The following is a 21,950-nucleotide window of genomic DNA, read 5'->3' as shown; positions in this document are numbered from 1 at the left end:
TAGGCAATAACAAAAGATTGCCTGTGCAAACATTTAATTTCATTACCACTTTATACTGGTCAGGGTTTCAAAAATCACTGGCTGCAGTGCAGTAACACACCCTGGACAGGACGCCTATCCATTGCGGGGCCTCACCCATCCCCTCAAACCTCATCCCAAACATAGCCATTCATACTTGTATGTAGATGCCCAACCATCCTCAAGAGCTGCTGGCCATTTGAAGCCTGGATCTCAGCAGGAGGGGACTATAGTGGTTGTGGTTACCGCTGTGAGTGTTGAGGTGCAATAATGATTATTTATATTCCTTAAATATGTAAACATAAATGCTTGCCATTGAATCAAAACACACAAGCAAATGATATAAAACAATAATAATAATAAACTAGTAAGAGACAACACTAACTGCAATATGCGTCTAAAACCATCGTACTGACTATTGCTTACAGACAATTTAATTCATTTAAACCATTTTGGTGCCTTAAGATTTGACACAGGACACAAAAAGTTTGCTTTAACCAATTTATTATTATATTCATTCATCACTTTGTACTGGTTTAAGGCTGGCAGCTTTAGCACTGCTGATATGAGGACATCAAATACAGTCTGCTTAAGAGTAACAGCTGTAAAACCAGGAGGATTACACAATCTTAAAAAGGTTTTCTTTCATCTCATGAGTACATTTTAAGTTTAACAGTCAAGCAATGACAGTGTCATTTGTCATGTTGGATAAAAAAAGGAAATATATATATATACGCACGCACGCACGCACACACACACACACACATACACAGTGAGTCAAAAAAAACCTCTGCAACTTTGCCAACTGTTGATCAACTTTCAAAATTATTTTACATGAACTTTGTAACTTGCAATTGCAAACAGATAATTGATGTGGCACAGGGATAATCCGGGATAATCCGCTAGCACACCAGTGCCGAGATTCTGAGCTCCTGGGTTCGAATCTCGGCTCTGCTACCGGTTGGTTGGGTGCCCTCTAATGGGCACAATAGGCTAATGCCTGCAGCAGACAAAATTGACTTCCAGTCTGCTGGGTGGGAAAAGACTGGACTAAGGGGTAAAGTTATTAACGCTGTGTAAGGTCCTTGGTTGTCTAGGACGCCTGTACAGAAAGTGGAGGAGTGCAGAGATCGGGGCGTGGCTCTCCGTCAAGAAGCCGACCTCACGGGCAAATCCACCAAAGTATGAGTGAATAAGAAGGGACTGCACACACGTCGGAAGTGAGTGTCAGGTGAATATACACCCTCCTTGGACGCCATCAGGGTTGCCAGAAGCAAATTGTCTATGCTAAATTGGGAGAAAAAAGGGGGGTAAAATTGCATAAAAAGATAATAAAAAAACTGTACTGTAATGTACTGTAGCTACATGTTTATGGTGTGGTGGGCAATATAATCATCACTTTGTTGCACATTTAATTCTGAATGCAACAGTGAATGGACAAACATACAGAGGTTCTTTTTTTGACTCTCAGATTATGTATACACACACACCTTTACAGACATACCTGTACAGACATACCTGCCCACACACACACACATACACACACACATACCTGTACACACAGGTTCATCATTGTGCAGCACAATAAAAATAGTAAAAGATGATTTGTTCATTTACTCAGTGGAGTTTTGTCCACTAATATAATTACAGCTCCTCGGGCCCTGCGGCGCCGCGCTCATTTGGCTTCATGTAACAAAACTCTGGGTCATCAGAGATAATAATGGATCTTGGAAATTTCCCGCCGAGGCTACAGAGGCGATGTGCAGACGTGCTTTTAACTCCATAAAAGCATTTAACACTTTCTATTCAGCTCTTTCACTACAGCAGCTGCTGTAACGTTCACTGTTTCCTGATGCATTACAGACATTAAGCAACATTTATAATCCAATAAAAACAAAAGTGGCTTGTTTTGTTCAGCTATTAAAGCAGAATGTAGGCATACTGTACATTACATCATTATCTCTAACAGACAGTATAGGATAGTAACAAAATATATCAAAAAAGTGTTTTGTCTTTATTTTGGTCAGGTTGAGTATGTGATTATGTGCAGGGTTTTTTAAATCACTCCACAATCCTCAGTGCATCACAGTTTTACATTTGTGTAGGATTTACATTCTGCATCCATCTGGATATCTTCACTAGCTACACAGGGAACCACAAAGCTCCACCATACCATCAGCAGAGGAGCAGGAAAGCATGTAAAGACGTCCATCACCGCCAGACTCCAGCTTTCCTCAGCTCTGGTCTCCGTTTGTGTTTTCAGGTACATTAATTATAGAGAAGGTGGCTGGCTGGGTTTGGCAGAACCGAGGCTTTAGTAATGAGATCTGAGGGTTGAGACCACAGACCTCTGACCAATTCAATGCAAACTGGAATCCACAGTTCAGAGGTCAGTAGCTCTCTGACCATGAGTCGTTTGAAGGTGAGGTTAAAGGTCACCGCTCTGTGGCTCTGGGTTGCGGGTCTCGCCAGCTGAGCTGCGGCCCAGACGGGGGAAACGAGACGGTTTGGATCGACCGGTTTTACTCCCACTCTCGTTGGCAGCAGCAGAGTCTCTGTGGAAAAACAACACAAGCAGAGGAGACAGTAATCCACTAATTACAGATGGAGTCTTTCACACTATATAAATCAGACAGGTGAACGATGACTGAGCTGCAGCACTGTTTACCCTGGATACACTGAATTCAAAAATGCTACAGAGAGCACAGACCTGTGTATCATTCAGCTGCAACAAAAACTGTCAGTGTGTCAACTGGGGATCCTGGAGTTGATCTTAATATATTTCTCTAAATATTTAGGTAATTAATATTGCATGAACTAATAACAATAAAAAACAAACTAAAGGACGTCTAGTACAGTGAAAACTATCAATATTTCCAGACCTGTTATCTATGAGATACAAGGCAGGGAGATTAGAAACATCATTACATAATAACAATAGTAATAAAAATAATAATAATCATATTCATAACAGTAATAATAACAACAGTAATTACAATAATAATAAGAATAGTAATAATAATAATAATAATAATAATCATAATAACAATAGTAATAATAATAACAGTAATAATCATAAGAAGAACAGTAATAATAATAATAATAACAATAATAATGATAATAATAATAATAACAGTAATGATAATAATAATAATAGTAGTAATAATAATAATGGTAATAAATCATAATAATAATAACAGTAATAATAATAATAATTATAATAATAATAATAATAATGGTAATTAATAATAATAATAATAATAATGGTAATTAATAATAATAAAAAAATAATGGTAATAAATCATAATAATAATAACAGTAATAATAATGGTAATAATAATAATAATAATAATGGTAATAAATCATAATAATGGCAATAATAAAAATAATAATAATAATAATAATAATAATAACAACAGTAATAATAATAGTATTAATAATAATAACAATAATAGTAATAATAATAATAATAATAATAGTAATAATAATAATGTTAAAATACAATTCAATGCAATGTTAAATTTGTGCTATTTGATTCTCAACAATGACAATTTTAGACCTTAAGATATCACTAATAATAAATAATACTGTCTGTTTACTTCTGATTACTCGGCTGGTATCTTAACTCCTGAGCAACCACTACTTCAAACTCACGAGTTTGAATCTTAGCTCTGCTATTGGCCGGCCGAGTGCATATACAGACAATAATTGGCTTGTGCTTGGAGGGAGGACCAAAGGGATTCCTCATTACAGCCTCTGCTGGCTGATCGATTGTGCCTACACAGAGACGGGGGATAATGGGGATCAGTGTGTGACTCTCCATGTGGGAAATGGATCTTTGTATGAAGTTGCCTCATGCAGGTAAAGCAGTCAGCTACTGCACACGTGTCTGAGGGGGTGTGTGTTATGGCCCTCGTCATACAGCAGTAGGTCTACAGCAGTAGAAGTGACATATGATCAGGCAATTGAATACGACTAGATTGGGAGAAACTTGGGGGGGGGGGGGGGGAATGCATGAAAAAATAATACTTTATGATTATTTTTGAACCACAGATATTGTACGTAAATTGTCTCAAAATGAATTAATAAAACACAATTAAAATGCAATTTTTGGTAGAAGTATAGTATATATTATCAATGTGTGTATGACATGTGTACGGCACCCTAGTGCCCTTAATAAACACCCCTGCTTGTTATTGTCTATGATTTACTGAAGCCGAGAACTTCTCTATGATATAGAGTGAGTTTGATTCTCAGACTGTTATTTGCCCAGATGGTCAGAACAAAAATGTAAAAAGTCTGACATGAAGCTGCTGGAACACAAGTAAAACTGTCCACAGTCAAGCCAGCTTCAGATCTCCATTGACTAAAACGCTGCCAAGACAGAAGCCACTGCTCCAAAATAAGCTGCATAAAGCTGAAGTGAAATTTGTTACTGATCACATGTGGAAAAAAATCAAAAGCGTGTGCTTGTGTTTCAGCCAGCAATCACTGAAATGCCAAAACGTTTGACTTCAGTTACACACACGATGTAAGATGCAGATTTTGTCCCGCACATGTTTAACACGCAGCTCTAGGACGCTTCCTTATATCTTAAAAATGTTCTGTATTTTAATAAACAAAGAATTCTTTGTAAAGGATGAAAAATGCAAATTGCTTTTTAGGGAGCCATCAAATGTCATTATAGGGGAATTAGGTCATAATAATTGTCTAAAAATCTTTACCCACACACACACACACACACACACACACACACACAGTCATAGTTTGACAGCTTCTTTACTACCTCACTTACTGGCTACCATGACAACCACACTGCTCAGGAAGCAAGAAAGCTATTGACCACCCGAGAAAATCATACCCCCTTTGTGTGAAAGTGTGAGTGTGAGTGTACTTTGTGTGTGTGTGTGCGTGCGTGCTGAAATATAGCAAAGAGATCAGAAGGAAAGAGCAAGCTATGATGGCTGTGTCCGTCTGCAGTATAATGCAGTAAACTGTATTTTCTCTATATACAGTGGCGCATGTGTAAACCATAATCATGATTCTGGACCAGCCAACCTCAACCAAGTACATGTTTTTAAATAGTTGATGGGAAAAATAACTAAATCTCTGATTTACTAGTACTCTACAGTATACTTTACATTTTCGGCATTTAGCAGTTGTGACAGTGTACACCAATCAGCCATAACATTAAAACCACCTCGTTGTTTCTACACTCACTGTCCATTTTATCAGCTCCACTTACCATATAGAAGCACTTTGTAGTTCTACAATTACTGACTGTAGTCCATCTGTTTCTCTGCATGCTTTGTTAGCCTTCTTTCATGCTGTTCTTCAATGGCCAGGACCCCCACAGGACCACTACAGAGTAGGTATTATTTAGGTGGTGGATCATTCTCAGCACTGCAGTGACACTGACATGGTGGTGGTGTGTAAGTGTGTGTTGTGCTGGTATGAGTGGATCAGACACAGCAGCACTGCTGGAGTTTTTAAACACCTCACTGTCACTGCAATCAAAAATATCCAACCAACAGCGCCCTGTGGGAAGCATCCTGTGACCACTGATCAAGGTCTAGAAGATGACCAACTCAAACAGCAGCAATAGATGAGTGACCGTCTCTGACTTTACATCTATAAGGTGGATCAACTAGGTAGGAGTGTCTAATAGAGTGGACACGGTATTTAAAAACTCCAGCAGCGCTGCTGTGTCTGATCCACTCATACCAGCACGACACACACTAACCTAAATAATACCTGCTCTGTGGTGGTCCTGTGGGGGTCCTGACCATTGAAGAACAGGGTGAAAGCAGGCTAAAAAAGTATGTAGAGAAACTGATGGACTACAGTCAGTAATTGTAGAACTACAAAGTGCTTCTATATGGTGGAGCTGATAAAATGGACAGTGAGTGTAGAAACAAGGAGGTGGTTGTAATGGTATGGCTGATCGGTGTACAATCTAAGCAATTGAGGGTTAAGGGCCTTGCTCAAGGGCCCAAGAGTGGCAACCTGGCAGTGGTGAGGCTTGAACCGACAACCTTCTGATTACTGGACCAGCACCTTTTGAGTGTACATGTTATTCTTGTACACGTTATTCTTCATATACATTCACAATAAACAGATGGTATTTTGTTACTAGACATGTTGCAGGTGATTTACAACTTATAAGTGCAAAGACACTGGTTCACTCTACAGACACAATTGATCGTGTCTAAGAAAAGAAGAGCCAAAAAGGGAGTCAACTCCTTACCACTGCAATAACAACCCCTACTGTTTGTATAAAGAGCCCTCACGTGTGGCAAAGGAGTGCAGTAAGCACAAAGGGTTAAAACTCTCAGTAAGAAATTGCTGTATTTAATATACAGCCAGTGCATTTACACATGCTGTAGGAGGCTTTTGGCTGCCTGCAGCCTCATGGGCAAGACTGAGGGTGTCGTACAGTGCAGAGAGGTCGCCAGTGCAAAACGATATTAACCTTAAATTGACCTAAAGCAGAAAACTTCACAGCATCACATGACCACCACCACCATCTTTGACTTTTACCTTTTTTTTTTGTCTTTTGTTTTGCACTATTGTCTTTCGTTGTCTATATTGGAAATGTAACCTGACAGTGTTTCGTTATACTGTACAACCCTGTATTGTATAATGACAATAAAGTTGAATTGAATTGAATTAAAATGACAATTTAAAAACTGTATGTGTTTACTCAGGTTGTCTTTTATAAAATAGAGCATAAAGATTTAAAACAATTAAGTGTAAAAAATGATCAAAATAGAAAGTTATCTGAAAGAAAGCAAACTGTATTCTAGCAGCTTATTTGAGGGTAGGTAGGACTAAACTGGCACGTGTTTTAATTATCAGTACTGCAATAAATCAATAATTACTGCATGTGAAACAACTGTTAATTTACTTTTTAATATGTGAAAGAACAAGAGTAAGAGGGTAAAAGCATTTTCATTTCTTCTAGTATCACAGTGCAGCACTTCAGTCGTATTGGTTTACAGATTCTTTCATCGTAAAATATACATGTAATTACGGTCATTTATAATTAGGGCCCTAAAAACATTAACGGGGAAATGTGCTTGATTTCACAGACCTCAGTTTTTAAAAATCACAGATTTTTTAAGAAAAGTGCCACATTTCATGGTAGTCGTTAAATAACACTCCTAAATTGAATAATGTCCGTATTTTGACACACCCCCCAATGCCACCTGTGCAACAAGTCCAGTCGTGAAATTTCCTCGCTACTAAATATTCCACAGTCAACTGTCAGTGGTATTATAACGAAGTGGAAGCGATTGGGAACGACAGCAACTCAGCCACAAAGTGGTAGGCCACGTAAAATGACAAAGGTCGCCAACTTTCTGCAGAGTCAATTGCTACAGACCTCCAAACTTCATGTGGCCTTCAGATTAGCTCAAGAACAGTGCGTAGAGAGCTTCATGGAATGGGCTTCCAGGGCCAAGCAGCTGCATCCAAGCCTTACATCACCAAGCGCAATGCAAAGCGTCAGATGCAGTGGTGTAAAGCACACCGCTACTGGACTCTAGAGCAGTGGAGACGTGTTCTCTGGAGTGACAAATCACGCTTCTCTGTCTGGCAATCTGATGGACGAGTCTGGGTTTGGTGGTTGCCAGGAGAACGGTACTTGTCTGACTGCATTGTGCCAAGTGTAAAGTTTGGTGGAGGGGGGATTATGGTGTGGGGTTGTCTTTTAGGAGTTGGGCTCGGCCCCTTAGTTCCAGTGAAAGGAACTCTTAATGCTTCAGCATACCAAGAGATTTTGGACAATTTCATGCTCCCAACTTTGTGGGAACAGTTTGGGGATGGCCCCTTCCTGTTCCAACATGACTGCGCACCAGTGCACAAAGCAAGGTCCATAAAGACATGGATGAACGAGTTTGGTGTGGAAGAACTTGACTGGCCTGCACAGAGTCCTGACCTCAACCCGGTAGAACACCTTTGAGATGAATTAGAACGGAGACTGTGAGCCAGGCCTTCTCGTCCAACATCAGTGTCTGACCTCACAAATGCGCTTCTGGAAGAATGGTCAAAAATTCCCATAAACACACTCCTAAACCTTGCGGAAAGCCTTCCCAAAAGAGTTGAAGCTGTTATAGCTGCAAAGGGTGGGCCGACATCATATTAAACCCTATGGATTAAGAATGGGATGTCACTCAAGTTCATATGTGTGAAAAATCAGTAAATCAGGGTCTTCTACACAGAGAGGGTTCAGAAGCATGATCTTGTGAAATATTGAGTTACAGCCCAGCTCTGCAGTCCGGTCAGCTGTGGCCAAAAGAGCAGATAAGGTTATGTGGGGAACAAGAACTGCTGAGAAACTTTTAATCAAGCCTGAACAGCAGGGACTCGGTTAGCCGCGGGTAAGAGAGGCACAGTCGTTCTCATCCCCAAACCTTTAAACTGATCAGGCTTGTGTTCTCTTTCACACACTCTGTATCATCATTTCTCATACACACATCCACATTTCAATCAGTTCCCACAGAGACGGGCTAAAGCAATCAGCAGCTCAGCTATTCTGCTACAAAGCTGCTTAGTCCGAGCCAGCGCTGAAGTCATCATAAAAATCTCGCTGGATTCTGCTTAAATCAAGAACAGATTATGGACCCCCCCTGGAGTACAAACCTAAATTACTGCATATTCTGCACATTGGAATTCACAATTTTTATTTTCTCAAAAAAATCAAACATTAAACATGCCACATTTGGTCTTATTTTAACCCAATAAGTTCACTCACTCACTCACCCTGGACGGGGTGCCAGTCCATCGCAGGGCAGACACACATACACACACACACACACACCTATAGGGCAATTCAGTGTCTCCAATTAACCTGACTGCATGTTTTTGGACTGTTGGAGGACACCGGAGCTCCCGGAGGAAACCCACACAGACACGGGGAGAACATACAAACTCCACACAGAAAGGACCCGGACCACCCCGCCTAAGGATCAAACCCAGGACCTTCTTGCTGTGAGGCGACAGTGCTACCCACCGAGCCATGATGTTCACGGCAGGAATCGGTATTTAATGTTAGTTTTATTTGTCTTGTATTATATAAATGTTTATTTACACTATATTGCCAAAAGTATTCGCTCGTCTGCCTTCACACGCATATGAACTTGCGCTTCCAGAAGCACATTTGTGAGGTCAGACACTGATGTTGGACGAGAAGGCCTGGCTCGCAGTCTCCGTTCTAATTCATCCCAAAGGTGTTCTACCGGGTTGAGGTCAGTCAAGTTCTTCCACACCAAACTCGCTCATCCATGTCTTTATGGACCTTGCTTTGTGCACAGGGGAACAGTCATGCTGGAACAGGAATGAACCTTCCCTAAACTGTTGCTGCAAGGTTTCCTTTCCTACACCTGTGAACAACTGTTTTGACTGAAACACATGAACTTAAAAACTAGAAGTGGCGCAGCAGGATATTCCGCTAGCACATCAGCGCCAAGATTCTGAACTCCAGCAATATACCCAGCAATATACCCTCCTCGACTGCAATCAGGGATCCCCCAGCAGCAAATTGACTGTGCTAAATTGGGAGAAAATGGGAGAAAACTAGAAGTGGATATAGTGTATCTTGGGTATTTTTCACAAAATACTTGGACAGTAAAGTTATGTAGATAAATACTGTGAACTGATTTTCTTTATCTTAAAATAACTGTATTTTGCCTGAGTAACCTTGTTGATGCATGCTCAATAATCCAGGTACACAAATCCACAAAGTTGAATCAGTTCATCTGGACACAAGTTTGTTGTAGAGAGTCTCTACAACAGGAGTCTCTTGTCTCTACAACAAACTTGTGTCCAGATGAACTGATTCAACTTTGTGGACCTGAGTAACCTTGTTTACAGCTCTTCCTACCGCAAAGTATTTCATGGAATCTAGCAAACGTACTTATCCAAAGCAACTTACAATCGTGACCAAATACAATTCAAGTAATCGAGGGTTAAGGGTCTTGCTCAGGACCAATTGGCAAACTGACGGGGGAGGGGAATTGCTTGAACTGGCAACCTTCTGATTACTAGTCCAGGGCCTTACAGATTAACAGCTTTGCTGTGCTCTGGGTGCAAGTTCAGTTTCAAAATGTCTCAGTTCACCGTCATTTTTTGTTCTATAAAGTGGATGTAAAAAGCACAAGTCTCCTCCAAATGCGACACTGGGAGGAGATGCCAGACACATACACACACCACACACACAAATGTTCAGACCCTGTATTATGCTCAGCTCTTCACCCTGCCAAGAGCAAGGTGTTTGGACAGAAGTGTTGAACCAGGTTATTTTAAACAGCTGTATAAGAGGAGACGCACTCATTTATACTACAGCTCGACATAGAGACATCAAACAATCACCTCTGAGATTGGAACCCTGGAAATCAGCTGTCGTGGGCTAGTGTATTTTACCGGTGTGCCACCTTCAGCCCCTGACATAGCCAATCGTGTCTGTGTAGAGGCACAATCGGCCGATAACACCGCTGAGATTGGAACCCTGGATCTCAACTGTAGTGGGCTAGTGCATTTTACCAGTGTGCCACCTTTAGCCCCTGACCCCCGACATAGCCAATCATGTCTGTGTAGAGGCACAATCGGCCGACAACACCGCTGAGACTGGAACCCTGGATCTCAACTGTAGTGGACTAGCGTTTTTTAAGGCTGTGCTGCCACCTTCAGCCCCCGACCCCCAACATAGCCAATCATGTCTATGTAGAGGCACAATCGGCCAATAACACCGCTGAGATTGGTACCCTGGATCTCAGCTGTAGTGGGCCAGTGCATTTTACTGCTGCACCACCTTCAGCCCCAGACATAGCCAATCATGTCTGTGTAGAGGCACAATCAGTCGATAACACCACTGAGACTGGAAACCTGGATCTCAGCTGTAGTGGACTAGTGTATTTTAAGGCTGTGCCACCTGAGCGCCCAAAACACATCAAATAATAATAGTAATAAATGCATCAAGAAAAGGAGTCAGAGGGTCTGTCTGAAAACCTAGTGAGCTGCCTTGCTGTCTACTGCCTATCTAGGCAGCTGCCTTAGTAGAGAGGTTTCGGATGTCCAGACTATTATGAGTATAACACAATTTCAATGCAAATTTCCCCTGCTTTGCCTGGCCAAATAAATGTCCACTTTCCTAATTTCAGCCCTCATGCACTCATCACCTCACCATGCTTCACACCTCAGCACCTAATCTGAATCAACAACAGACAAATCACATCACGCCGAAAGCCATTAAATTAGCTCGTAATTTTCCAAGCTGTGCCGAGGGTTCCTGTCGAATTCATTCTGATCATCCTGATGAAAGGGAAGATGATTTTTTCATTAATCTCCTGTTTGTAATTAAAGCTGGCTGAGACTCGGTGGACTGACAGTAATTCAGTGATACACAGCGTGTGAAAGTATAGTGAAGGTGATAGATGGATGAGTTTAGTGTTAGCTCTAAAACAGCAGGAAGAATCAGCCAGTGTAATGAAGGGAAACGGCAGATCCTGGACGTGGAAGCTTCACTGTTAAAATATTTAGACTTTGCTAAGTTCAATAAAGCCACGGACACACTACACGACTTTCAAAGCTGTCAGATCATTGTACTGCAACCAGTGTTTCCCAGAGAAACCAGACCTGCTGCGACCCAACCAGGATAAAGCAGTTAATAAAAACTAAATTAAAAAAATGGATGAATTTTTTATTCTCGCCATTAGAAGGATTTTTTTTTTATCACCTCACGTACTCTAGTATACGCTCTCATAAAACTCTCCAGTGCTTAAACCGTCAACAAGATTGCAAAATCTATTAACTTTACGATTATTAGAGCTTTCCTCTTCCATTACTGACAGGCGCTTGATAGAGCTGCAGCCTCCACAGCATCACAGTAGTGCACACTTGAAGTGCAGTATTGGGGGAACAGTTTTTGAGTGCTTTGTTTTATCATGGCGTTCACGATAAGGTCAACACCAGAGGATCAGTCGAGCAGTTTTGTTTTCATTTAGTGTGTTTAAAAACCCCCGACACGTCAGTGTACTGAACGCAAATCATCTAAAACCACAGAACTGATGAATACATTACTCTGGTCTTTGTCTAATATTAAGTGGTTTGATGATCTGAAACATGTAATTGTGACAAATATGCAACAACAGGAGAAATTGGAAAGGAGCCAAACACATTTTCCTAGCTGTATCTGTATTTGTGTTTGTGTGTGTGTGTGTACGTACTGGCAGAATGGCAGCAGCTGCAGCAGCGTCTCCTTGGTGGGACGGGCAGTAAACTCAGGCAGGGTCTGGATCAGCTTGTTCATCAACATGCGCAGGTAACACTGTAGCTGCTTCCTCCTCTCCTCAACAAACTTAGTGTCCTACACACACACACACACACACACACACACACACACACACACACACACACACACACACAGAGAGAGAGAGAGAGAGAGAGAGAGAGAGAGAGAGAGAGAGAGAGAGAGAGAGAGAGAGAAAGAAGACTTTGAGTGTGAAGTGTAAACACATGTGAAGAATTCCTCTGGGCATGAATTTCCTCTCATATTAAATTAAGCAGGCGTGAGTGGAGAGTCGCACTACAGAGGGAAGCAGATAATGAGAGTCGACTAATTAAAGATTAGAACACAACCAGAGAGAACCCGAGTTCTAAACAGAGGGCTCGAGAAAAGGTGAAATGCTGATCATACAATAGATAGATTAGATAGATAGGTAGACAGACAGTCAGACAGACAAACAGATAGACAGATGGATGGACGGACAGACGGACAGACAGATAGACAATCATAGATAGATAGAAAGATAGATAGGTAGACAGACAGTCAGACAGACAGTCAGACATAAAGCTAGACAGACAGTCAGGCAGATAGATATATAAACAAATAGACAGATAGATAGACAGACGAACATAGATAGATAGACAGACAGACAGACATAGATAGATAAATAGATAGATAGATAGACAGATAGACAGACAGATAGACAGACAGATAGAGACAGACAAATAGACAGATAGATAGACAGACGAACATAGATAGATAAATAGATAGATAGATAGACAGATAGACAGACAGATAGACAAACAGATAGAGACAGAGACAGACAAATAGACAGACAGACAGACAGACAAACAGACAGAGACAGATACATAGATAGAGACGGACAGCGATAGATAGATAGATAGATAGATAGATAGATAGATAGATAGATAGATAGATAGAGACGGACAGAGACAGACAGACAGATAGACAGACAGACAGACAGACACAGAAAGACAGATAGATAGATAGAGTCGGACAGAGACAGACAAATAAATAGATACACAGACAGACAAATAGACAGATAGATAGACAGACAGATAGATAGACAGACAGATAAATAAACAGATAGATAGATGGATGGATAGATAGACAGACAGAGAGATACTTCTTTGTTTCCAAAGGAAATTAAAGACCCAGTAGTGTTATACATCAGTGGTGTATAGTAAAGGTAAACACTATAAAACAACAGCACAAACACAACCAAGATTAAAAGTAAGTTGAATTTTACATACATTGGATAACTTAAGTAATATATTGAATAATTGCTGCAAATCCAACACCACTACGACACAGCTGAAAAAAAAGTGGTCAAGGGACTGCGCGCACGGGTCGGAGGGGGCGTGGGGCAAGCGAATATGCCCTCCTTGGGCACAGTAGGGATCCCCAGCAGCGGGAGACTAATTGACTACGTTAAATCGAAAAAAAAGGGAGAAAATGCATAAATAATTAGAAAAAAACACATGCACACACCTTTCAAACTAGACACAGGTAGTAAGTGAACACAAGCACATCTTCACCTGCTGTGTGACTGAGATGCATACGTCAAACAGAAATTCAGACTTCAAACTCATAGATAATTAAAAAAAAGAATAATAATAGATAAATAATAAGCTGGTCGTTATACCCGTAATTAACTTCACTTCAGGGGAGCAGCTGACAAAAAGAATCTAAAAGCGTTTTTCCCCAGGAATAAAAGAAGGTAATTGTGGTTGTGTTCTCCAGTGTGTGAGGACGACAGGAAAGAAGCCGAGACGTGTCAGGAACACGTACGTGCCTGGTTGGTTCAGCACAGACAGAAACAACATTATCATTTTAAATGTTTCTCTTCTGCGCAGGGAAATATTTTCCTAATTGGAACCCATGAGAGATGTCTCTGTGGATAGAGCGCTTGTATAACTTGCATGACGAACGACGCAGGAACACGAAGCCAAAGCGCACAAGGCACAGAATGAAAGAGTATTACTGAAGGTGGATGTAATAACGAGCGTTATCAGATGTGCACGGTGTGGAACAGCACAGCACGGTGTGTGACAATTTTCCTGCAAACACAAACATTTATCTAGTGACACCCAAACACAACAGCCTGTGAAAAGGGTTGGGGGGGTTGGGGTTGGTTAAACCACCAAAGTAGCAGATGAATCTAGGGTTAGTGAGCAGTTTACAGTGGTATCTTGTTTGTTTGTTTGTTTATTAGGATTTTAACGTCACTTTGGTTACAGTCATGACAGGAAAGGTATTTATTCGTTACACAAGATTCATTAGTTCAAGTTTAATATCAAACACAGTCATGGACAATTTAGTATCTCCAATTCACCTCACTTGCATGTCTTTGGACTGTGGGAGGAAACCAGGGTTCCCGGAGGACACCCACACAGACACAGGGAGAACATGCAAACTCCACACAGAAAGGACCCGGATCGCTACCCCTGGGAATAGAACCCAGGACCTTCTTGCTGTGAGGCGACAGTTCTACCCACTGAGCCATCGTGCCGGCCTCAGTGGTACCTTGTAACTCGACGTCCTCTACACTTATAATCTTTGAAACTCGATGCCCTTCATTGAAAAATTGGTACCCTTAAACTCAACTTTCCCCTTAAACTCAACCTGTTCAGCTTTAATAATATTTATAAATAATAATATAAACAATAAATATATAATATAAATATATAAATAATAAATATTTATTTAATTTCAAATTGCCAATTAACAGTCGCTTTGTTCAGCGCTCGGCTTGAGTGGTGCAGTAAAACGTCATCAAAGTGCGAATATGAGACGAATCTGCATTTGTGTGGAATAACCGTCAGATTCACTCTGAAAGCTCCACATGTATCTGTGTTTAGCTGGATTTTCCTCCTGTTTCACTTTTAAACTTGTGTTTTAGCTTGAGGTTCTGAGAAATTGTGAGAATCAGTTTTTCCGAGAGAGTCTAAAATGCTTATCATTAAAAAAAAAGAAAGCTTAATGTGACTTAATGCATTAAAAGAATGACACAGGAACACTAAACCTCTCTCAATTATTACTGCTTATAAGTTCTCTCCACTAATAAAATTTCTCGCTCTTTGTTTTAGTACAATAAGTTACGTTAAGCTATGTGTACCACCACACTCCATAGGAAATAACGGCCCAGAGGCGCAAAAGCTATTGTGCCGCTTCTCAGGTGAATGCGCCTTTACTAAACGGAATACGGTATTTCAAGATTAATCATCTCCATGATTAAGAAGCATAAAGAAAACAAAGAAGAAAAGCTAAAGTTGATTTTTATTGATATATTATATTTGTGTCATTGTTAGTGTTTAAGTCTCAAAAACATGCAAACTTCACACAGAAAGGACCCACACCTCCCCATCTTGGAATCGAACCCAGGACCTTCTCGCTGTGAGGCGACAGTGCTACCCACTGAGCCTGCCAATATTTTCTTCAAATCCTGACTGTGGGTCAGTCTGCTAGCAACAGCACAGACATTCTGTCCTGAATCTGCAGTTCTTTTAAATCAGAACACACAAAGACATTCTCTGAAATAGCAGCCGGATTATCTATAGCGTCTCCGTTCTGACAAGCTATTTGCTTGCCTTTGAATTGCTTCAGATGGCTTGTGTTCTGAAAATCATCTTTCTCAGAGGATGCTGGGAAGAATACTGCGAGAGCCGTATAGAAAGTCTTGTTCTGCCAGGACTGTGCATGAAAAGAACGAAACATACTGTCCATGAGGAGTGTGTGTTGTTGTGTGTGTGTGTGTGTGTGTGTGTGTGCTCTGTGTGTTAGTAATGCAACCATGTCTGTCATGCCAGGGACGAGCAAGAGACCAACAAAAGAGGGAGCAGAAAACTGGGCCAGGCTGCACTGTACGGATCAAATTATATACACATGCTTAGTCCTGGACTCATCAAATCTGATTACATGCAGCAGCAAATGAATCAATGAATCATTCCGAGTGAGATTTCCTCTCCTCTTATAATCAGAAAATGAATCTGGAAAATCGGTTTCCGGATTCATTCGTCCTACTCTGTTCTGAAGCGGTTTAATGTTTAATCCCTGCAGTGAAAGCATTCGGAAAGACTAGCATTTTAGCACAGGAGACAGATGGATTTTTCTCATCTCTCAACATTCTCTTGATCTATTCACAGTAGCCTAATCAGCTACAACATTACAATCACTAACAGGTGAAACGAGTAACAAAGGGAAGGAATATTAGGCATCAAGTGAACACTCAAGTTCTTGATGTTAAAAGCAGGAACAACAGGGCAAGTGTAAAGATCTCCAGGACCTTGACATGAACCAAACTGTGATGCTAGACCAAACTTTTTTAAACTTTTTTTTAAGCAACCCACATTTTGTCTGTGATTTTTACCACGACCCAGGCAACACAAACAATGCATCAGAACAAAACACAAAACAAAATAAACTTAATTAATGAAAATGGCAATCTGGTCCCACTTGGTTTACAAGATGTAACGTAAAGCCACCAAAAGGGGGCGTACGTCTGCTGCTACGCTTCTTTACATACCTTTTTTAATATATATTTTTATATACTTTCTTTTTATATATGGTTATACATTTAGACCTTAATATTTAAGGACTTTATTGTTGTGTATTTTTTACAGTTTTAGTGTGTATGTGACAGTGTATGTTTCTTGTTTCTTTTTTCCAGGGCGTTGCACATACAATTTTGTTGTATTTGTATATACAATGACAATAAAGGCATTCATTCATTCATTCATTCAAGTTCATTTTGTGTTTACATGCCTGTTACAATTCGTTAATTTAATGATTATTATTTTTCTCTGCGACCCATTTTTTTGGCTCGCGACCCACCCAAAGGTAGGCGACTGGGTCAGAGCATCTTCATAACAGCAGGTCTTGTGGGGTTTTCCTGGCATGCTGTGGTAAGAACCTACTGAACCTGTGAATCAGTTGATGAGTTAGTGAGAGGTTCATGTGCATCCAAGGCTCATTATTGTACATGGGAAACTAGGGCTAGCCCATCCGGTCCAAAACCACTGAAGATCACAAATGAACTAAATAAGCTCATGCTGGCTTTGATAGCAGGATGTCAGAACACACTGTGCATCACAACTTTTTGTGTATAAAGCTGCGTAGCTGCAGACCAGTCAGAGTGACCACGGCGACTACGAAGCCCAGGACTGAACTGACGTTCTTTTATTTTGGACACATTGGGAGAACACACAATTCAGTGGAATTATATGTATTTATTTATTCAGATTTTTAACTTTTACATACTTTGGTTACATTCATGACAGGACAGGACCAGTATTTACTGGTTACACATGATTCATCATGATTCAAGTTTAATGTCAAACACAGTCATGGACAATTTTGTATCTCCAATAAACATCAGTTGCACGTCTTTGTACTGTAGGAGGAAACTGGAGCTCCCGGAGGAAAACATCTACACATCTTCAACGTAAGAGGAAAACAACGATAGTAGACACTCTTTTTTAAAACCAATATTAGAATATTGACCAGCAAACCTTTAGATGCTTAAATGAAACATTACAGGAAGTCAGAGTGACTCGTTATTGCTGTAAATGTAAACAGAACAACACTAATTAATAAAGTATATATTGTATAGTACAACAAAAGAATAATACATAATGCAGCTTTTAGGATCTTTAGTCTGTTACGTGGTCAAAGTTAATTGATGGAGCTAATTAATGAAACAATAACGACCCCTTTGGTTAATTGAGGAGGTAACCTCCCAGTAAAAGCCCATAAAGAAAGGCGATTCACAACCTCATTACTACATAAAAGCTCAGATAACACAGACGAAGCACAATAACACGAGGGAGCGCACAGACATTCCTCAGCACATTTCTGTGTCTCAGAGGGGGGCTGAGGGCACACGAACGGGTGATGCATATTCATCCTGTATACATGAGACATAATTTATTCCCTTTTGAGTTTTAGGAGCAGGGTTTGGAAACAAGAGTAATAATGAGCCAGGTCCAGATCCTCCTGAGAGCGTCCTCTTTAATACGACGATAAAGCCGGGCTCAATTAAAGCCGCCTGAAAACTTCAGCGAAGACCCGAGACGCCCAGCACAGCTGTCTTCTCTTTATTTGATTTCCTCTTTCCTTTATTTCAGTGCTCTGGCTTAAATAATATATAAAGCAGACTGCACCCCTCATAATGGACCGCAATAAAAAATAATGGCAATACAGACCACAGAGAAATTTCCCAGACTTTGGGAATTTGTCCAAGCAGCGTAAAACACAAAGCATGAATAATTAGGCCACCTAATGCACACAGTGGAGCACCCGGTTTCTAAATAATTCAGCCAGCGAAGGAACAGCTGGATGAGAATGGAGCCGCCGTCCTATGTCCTATCGCCGGGATCCACCGACCTGGCACAGAAAGCGGTGACGAATGACTAAGCCGATGAGGAGCGCCGCAGAGCCGCTAAACGGTTTAGCCAGACGAACAGCTCGTGAGGAGAGCCGGCAGCAAAACAGCTGTCAGAGACCGTCCATCATGTTAAAAGGACGCTGCGCCAGAGCGGCTGTTCTAAACAACTGGAGATCTCGGTGGCATTGCCGCCAGCGCTGACCTAGCCCACAGCAATGTAGTACAGGATTCCAACACTAGTATCATTCCTCTGTACATCTGTTTAGCACAGCTGCTGGCAAACAGCGCCGACAGATTGCAGGAGGTAAAAAAGGTCATAATGTGGTATGTCAGCTGAGAAAGGTAGTCATGTACCTTACCACTGGTGGGACAGCTAAACTCATCAGTTGGGAGTCTTAGTTTTAGTATGGTCAGATGTAGCCATGAACTGAACATTGGGGGTACCAAATCTACCCGGGGGTGATAATCTGCCACATCAACAACTGATGGAAACACAGAAAGATTTTACCAATATGCAAAGCTAGTAAGTGGAATATGTTTATTTATCATTTTTATATCTGTATATTGGGGGGTATTTTGACCATTTCTGAATAATTGGGGAGGGGTGTGGCCCCTAAATACAAGGGATCTTCAAAAAGTGTCCACACTTTTATATTTAGGTTGGAAGCGGTGAGGGCAGGAGAAGTAGTAATCAGTCGTGTCTGAGAGACTGAGAGACGCTTATAGTCCGGATTTAGCGCCATCTGATTTCCACCCTTTTGGACGCTCAAAGAAGCTTTATGGGGAAGAAGATTTTCATGTGATGATGTAAAAGCAGTGGTGCATCAGTGGCTACAAGCTCTACCAAAAACATTTATCGTTGATGGCATTAAAATGGTACGACGCTGGGAAAAATGCGTCCGAAGGTGACTATGTACAAAAATGGTGTCATTTGTTTTTGAAATTCTTAATAAATAGATTTTTTAAAAAGTGTGGAAACTTTCGGAAAAACCCTCGTATATATTGTGATTACGGCCTTGGTCGGATTTCATCCAAATTAGGAGACAAGGCCACCAAAACATAATTCTATAGTACTTTTCACAGTTCTGGAAATTCTTAACCTTCCTAATCCTTGTTTGGGGTCCCTGAGACCCCAGAGCCTCTTTAACATCTCACAAAGTATCCTTAGCCTTTTTAATCAGCTAAAAACTTCATGACTGCTCCTAATTGTATGGAAACTGCAAAGAAACAATTTTTATATACTTATATTGCGTTCCAAATACTCCCCCCACCAAATGTAGACACTCCTGATTGGGGTCTCAGAGACCTCAGCTGGAATACATGATCAATTTTCATGTTTCTGGTTTAGTTAGTCTGGTGTTGAGGGTAGAGCTGACTCTCTTCTCTCTCTGGTTAATTCAGTTCATTAATTTGGTTCATTTTGTACTTAGTGTAATTTCATTTTACCCACACAACACTGGAGTCTCTGGGACCCCAAAGAAGAAAGCAGTGAAATCAATGTCAACAGAACACAAGAGTTAAAATCCCAAACATGCTTTAAGTCCCTTAATGTGTTTGTACCATTTTAACTTAAACATGCAAAAAACAGATCAATATTACCACAAATGGTTTTTAACCCCCAACAACTAATTATGCTTTAAGGCGGTAATCACATATTCACATCAAGGAGACTTTTGTGTATCTGGAGCTGACAGTGTGTGGTGTGACAATTTCTTTATATTCATTTACTTATTAGAATTTTTAACGTCATGTTTTACACCATTCGGTTACATCCACAACAAGAACGGTAGTTACTCATTACATGAGGTTCATCAGTTCACAAGGTTATATCGAACACAGTCATGGACAATTTAGTATCTCCAATTCACCTCACTTGCATGTCTTTGGACTGTGGGAGGTAAACCGGAGCACCGGAAGGAAACCCACGCAGACACGGGGAGACTCCAAACAGAAAGGACCCGGACTGCCCCACCTGGGGATCGAACCCAGGACCTTCTTGCTGTGAGGTGACAGTGCTACCCACTGGGCCACCGTTGTTTATGCTTAAAAACGAATCAATATTAACACTGAAATGGTTTTGATCCCCAACAACTAATTCCTGAACTGAGTGGTGCTGAGACTGCTAAGGCGGAAATCACATAGTCACACCATTGTCTGATGTGATGTGACAATTGATTTAATTTCATTTATTTATTAGGATTAGTAACGTCATGTTTTTTACACTTTGGTTCCATTCATGACAGGACAGGTAGTTACTGGTTACACAAGATTCATCAGTTCAAGTTCAATGTCACATCTTTGGACTGTGGGAGGAAACCGGAGCTCTCGGAGGAAACCCACACATGCAAACTCCACACAGGAAGGACCCAGACCGCCTCACCTGCAGATCAAACCATGGACCTTTTTGCTGTGAGGCAACAGTGCTACCCACTGAGCCACCGTGCCACCCTGGTGTCACAAAGGGGAAAGACAAACCAGAGCAAATATCTGCTGTTGTGCATGGACCAAACAATCAAACTTTTCTTATTTTAATTCAGCTTCAAAGCTTTGGGACGGACCCTGAATAATTAACTTTCAGAAGCAAAGGCATCTCTTTTTTTATCAGAATATTTTCCTCTTTCTGAGGATGCTACCATACCTAACGAAAAAAAATCCACATGAAATTTTAGAGCTGGTGAACACAGCACCACTGAATGTAATTTTTGCATTTAGTCAATATAAACAATAATGAAAGTCTAGAAAGTAATATTGCCCGTCAGGTAACATGAAATAAAACTTGAAGAAAAAGTTGAGTAAGGCAATAATAAAGCTCTCCCTACAGAACTGCTTCTCATTAAAGACGCCTAAATGAATAAGGGAGGTAGAGCATCGCTTCAGGTTCAGTCTGGTTTCTCAGTTATAATGAGTTCTTATAGTGTGTTTAATTTCAAATTACTTACAAGAAGTGCTGTTTTCAAACAAATAATCCACCAAGAGGACGTGAAAACCACAAGCTCTCGATTCAGTAAATGACATTAGCACAATCCTGTTCTGCTCAGCTGTTTTAACCAGGCTGTGGTACCATGGGGTCTCAGTGACCCCACTCCTTTTTGACCCTTTTTTTTTTTTTTTTTTTTTAACTACATTGGTACCTTAAAACCCAACGTCAGTTGGTTCTGGGAGTGGTGTCAAGTTTAAAAGGTGTTGAGTTTTAAGGTATTTTTCCCATAAGGATGTATGGGGAAACCTGTTAATGCGTTTGAG

The 21,950-nt window shown here is 40.7% G+C and overlaps 1 protein-coding gene across 2 annotated transcripts in view; it reads right to left on the bottom strand.

Moving 5' to 3' along the window:
• Positions 1 to 513: 513 nt before the first annotated feature.
• Positions 514 to 21,950, bottom strand: part of snx29 (sorting nexin 29) — a 173,794-nt gene continuing 152,357 nt past the window's right edge. The window contains exons 20-21 of one of the 2 annotated variants that reach the window (XM_063003152.1): positions 12,243 to 12,382; positions 514 to 2,573 (exon numbers count right to left, since the gene is read on the bottom strand). In XM_063003152.1, coding sequence (XP_062859222.1) covers positions 2,447 to 2,573; positions 12,243 to 12,382 — 267 coding nt within the window. In that variant the 3' untranslated portion in view covers positions 514 to 2,446. Of the gene's footprint in view, positions 2,574 to 12,242; positions 12,383 to 17,582; positions 17,759 to 21,950 lie in introns of those variants that run through there. The other variant, XM_063003153.1, reaches the window with a different exon arrangement.

This window comes from Trichomycterus rosablanca, chromosome 10 (genome assembly GCF_030014385.1).
Source record: "Trichomycterus rosablanca isolate fTriRos1 chromosome 10, fTriRos1.hap1, whole genome shotgun sequence".
In the NCBI taxonomy this organism is placed as follows: domain Eukaryota; kingdom Metazoa; phylum Chordata; class Actinopteri; order Siluriformes; family Trichomycteridae; genus Trichomycterus; species Trichomycterus rosablanca.
Note: the sequence above shows the minus strand (reverse complement) of the source record. Positions and strands in the feature narration are given on the sequence as shown.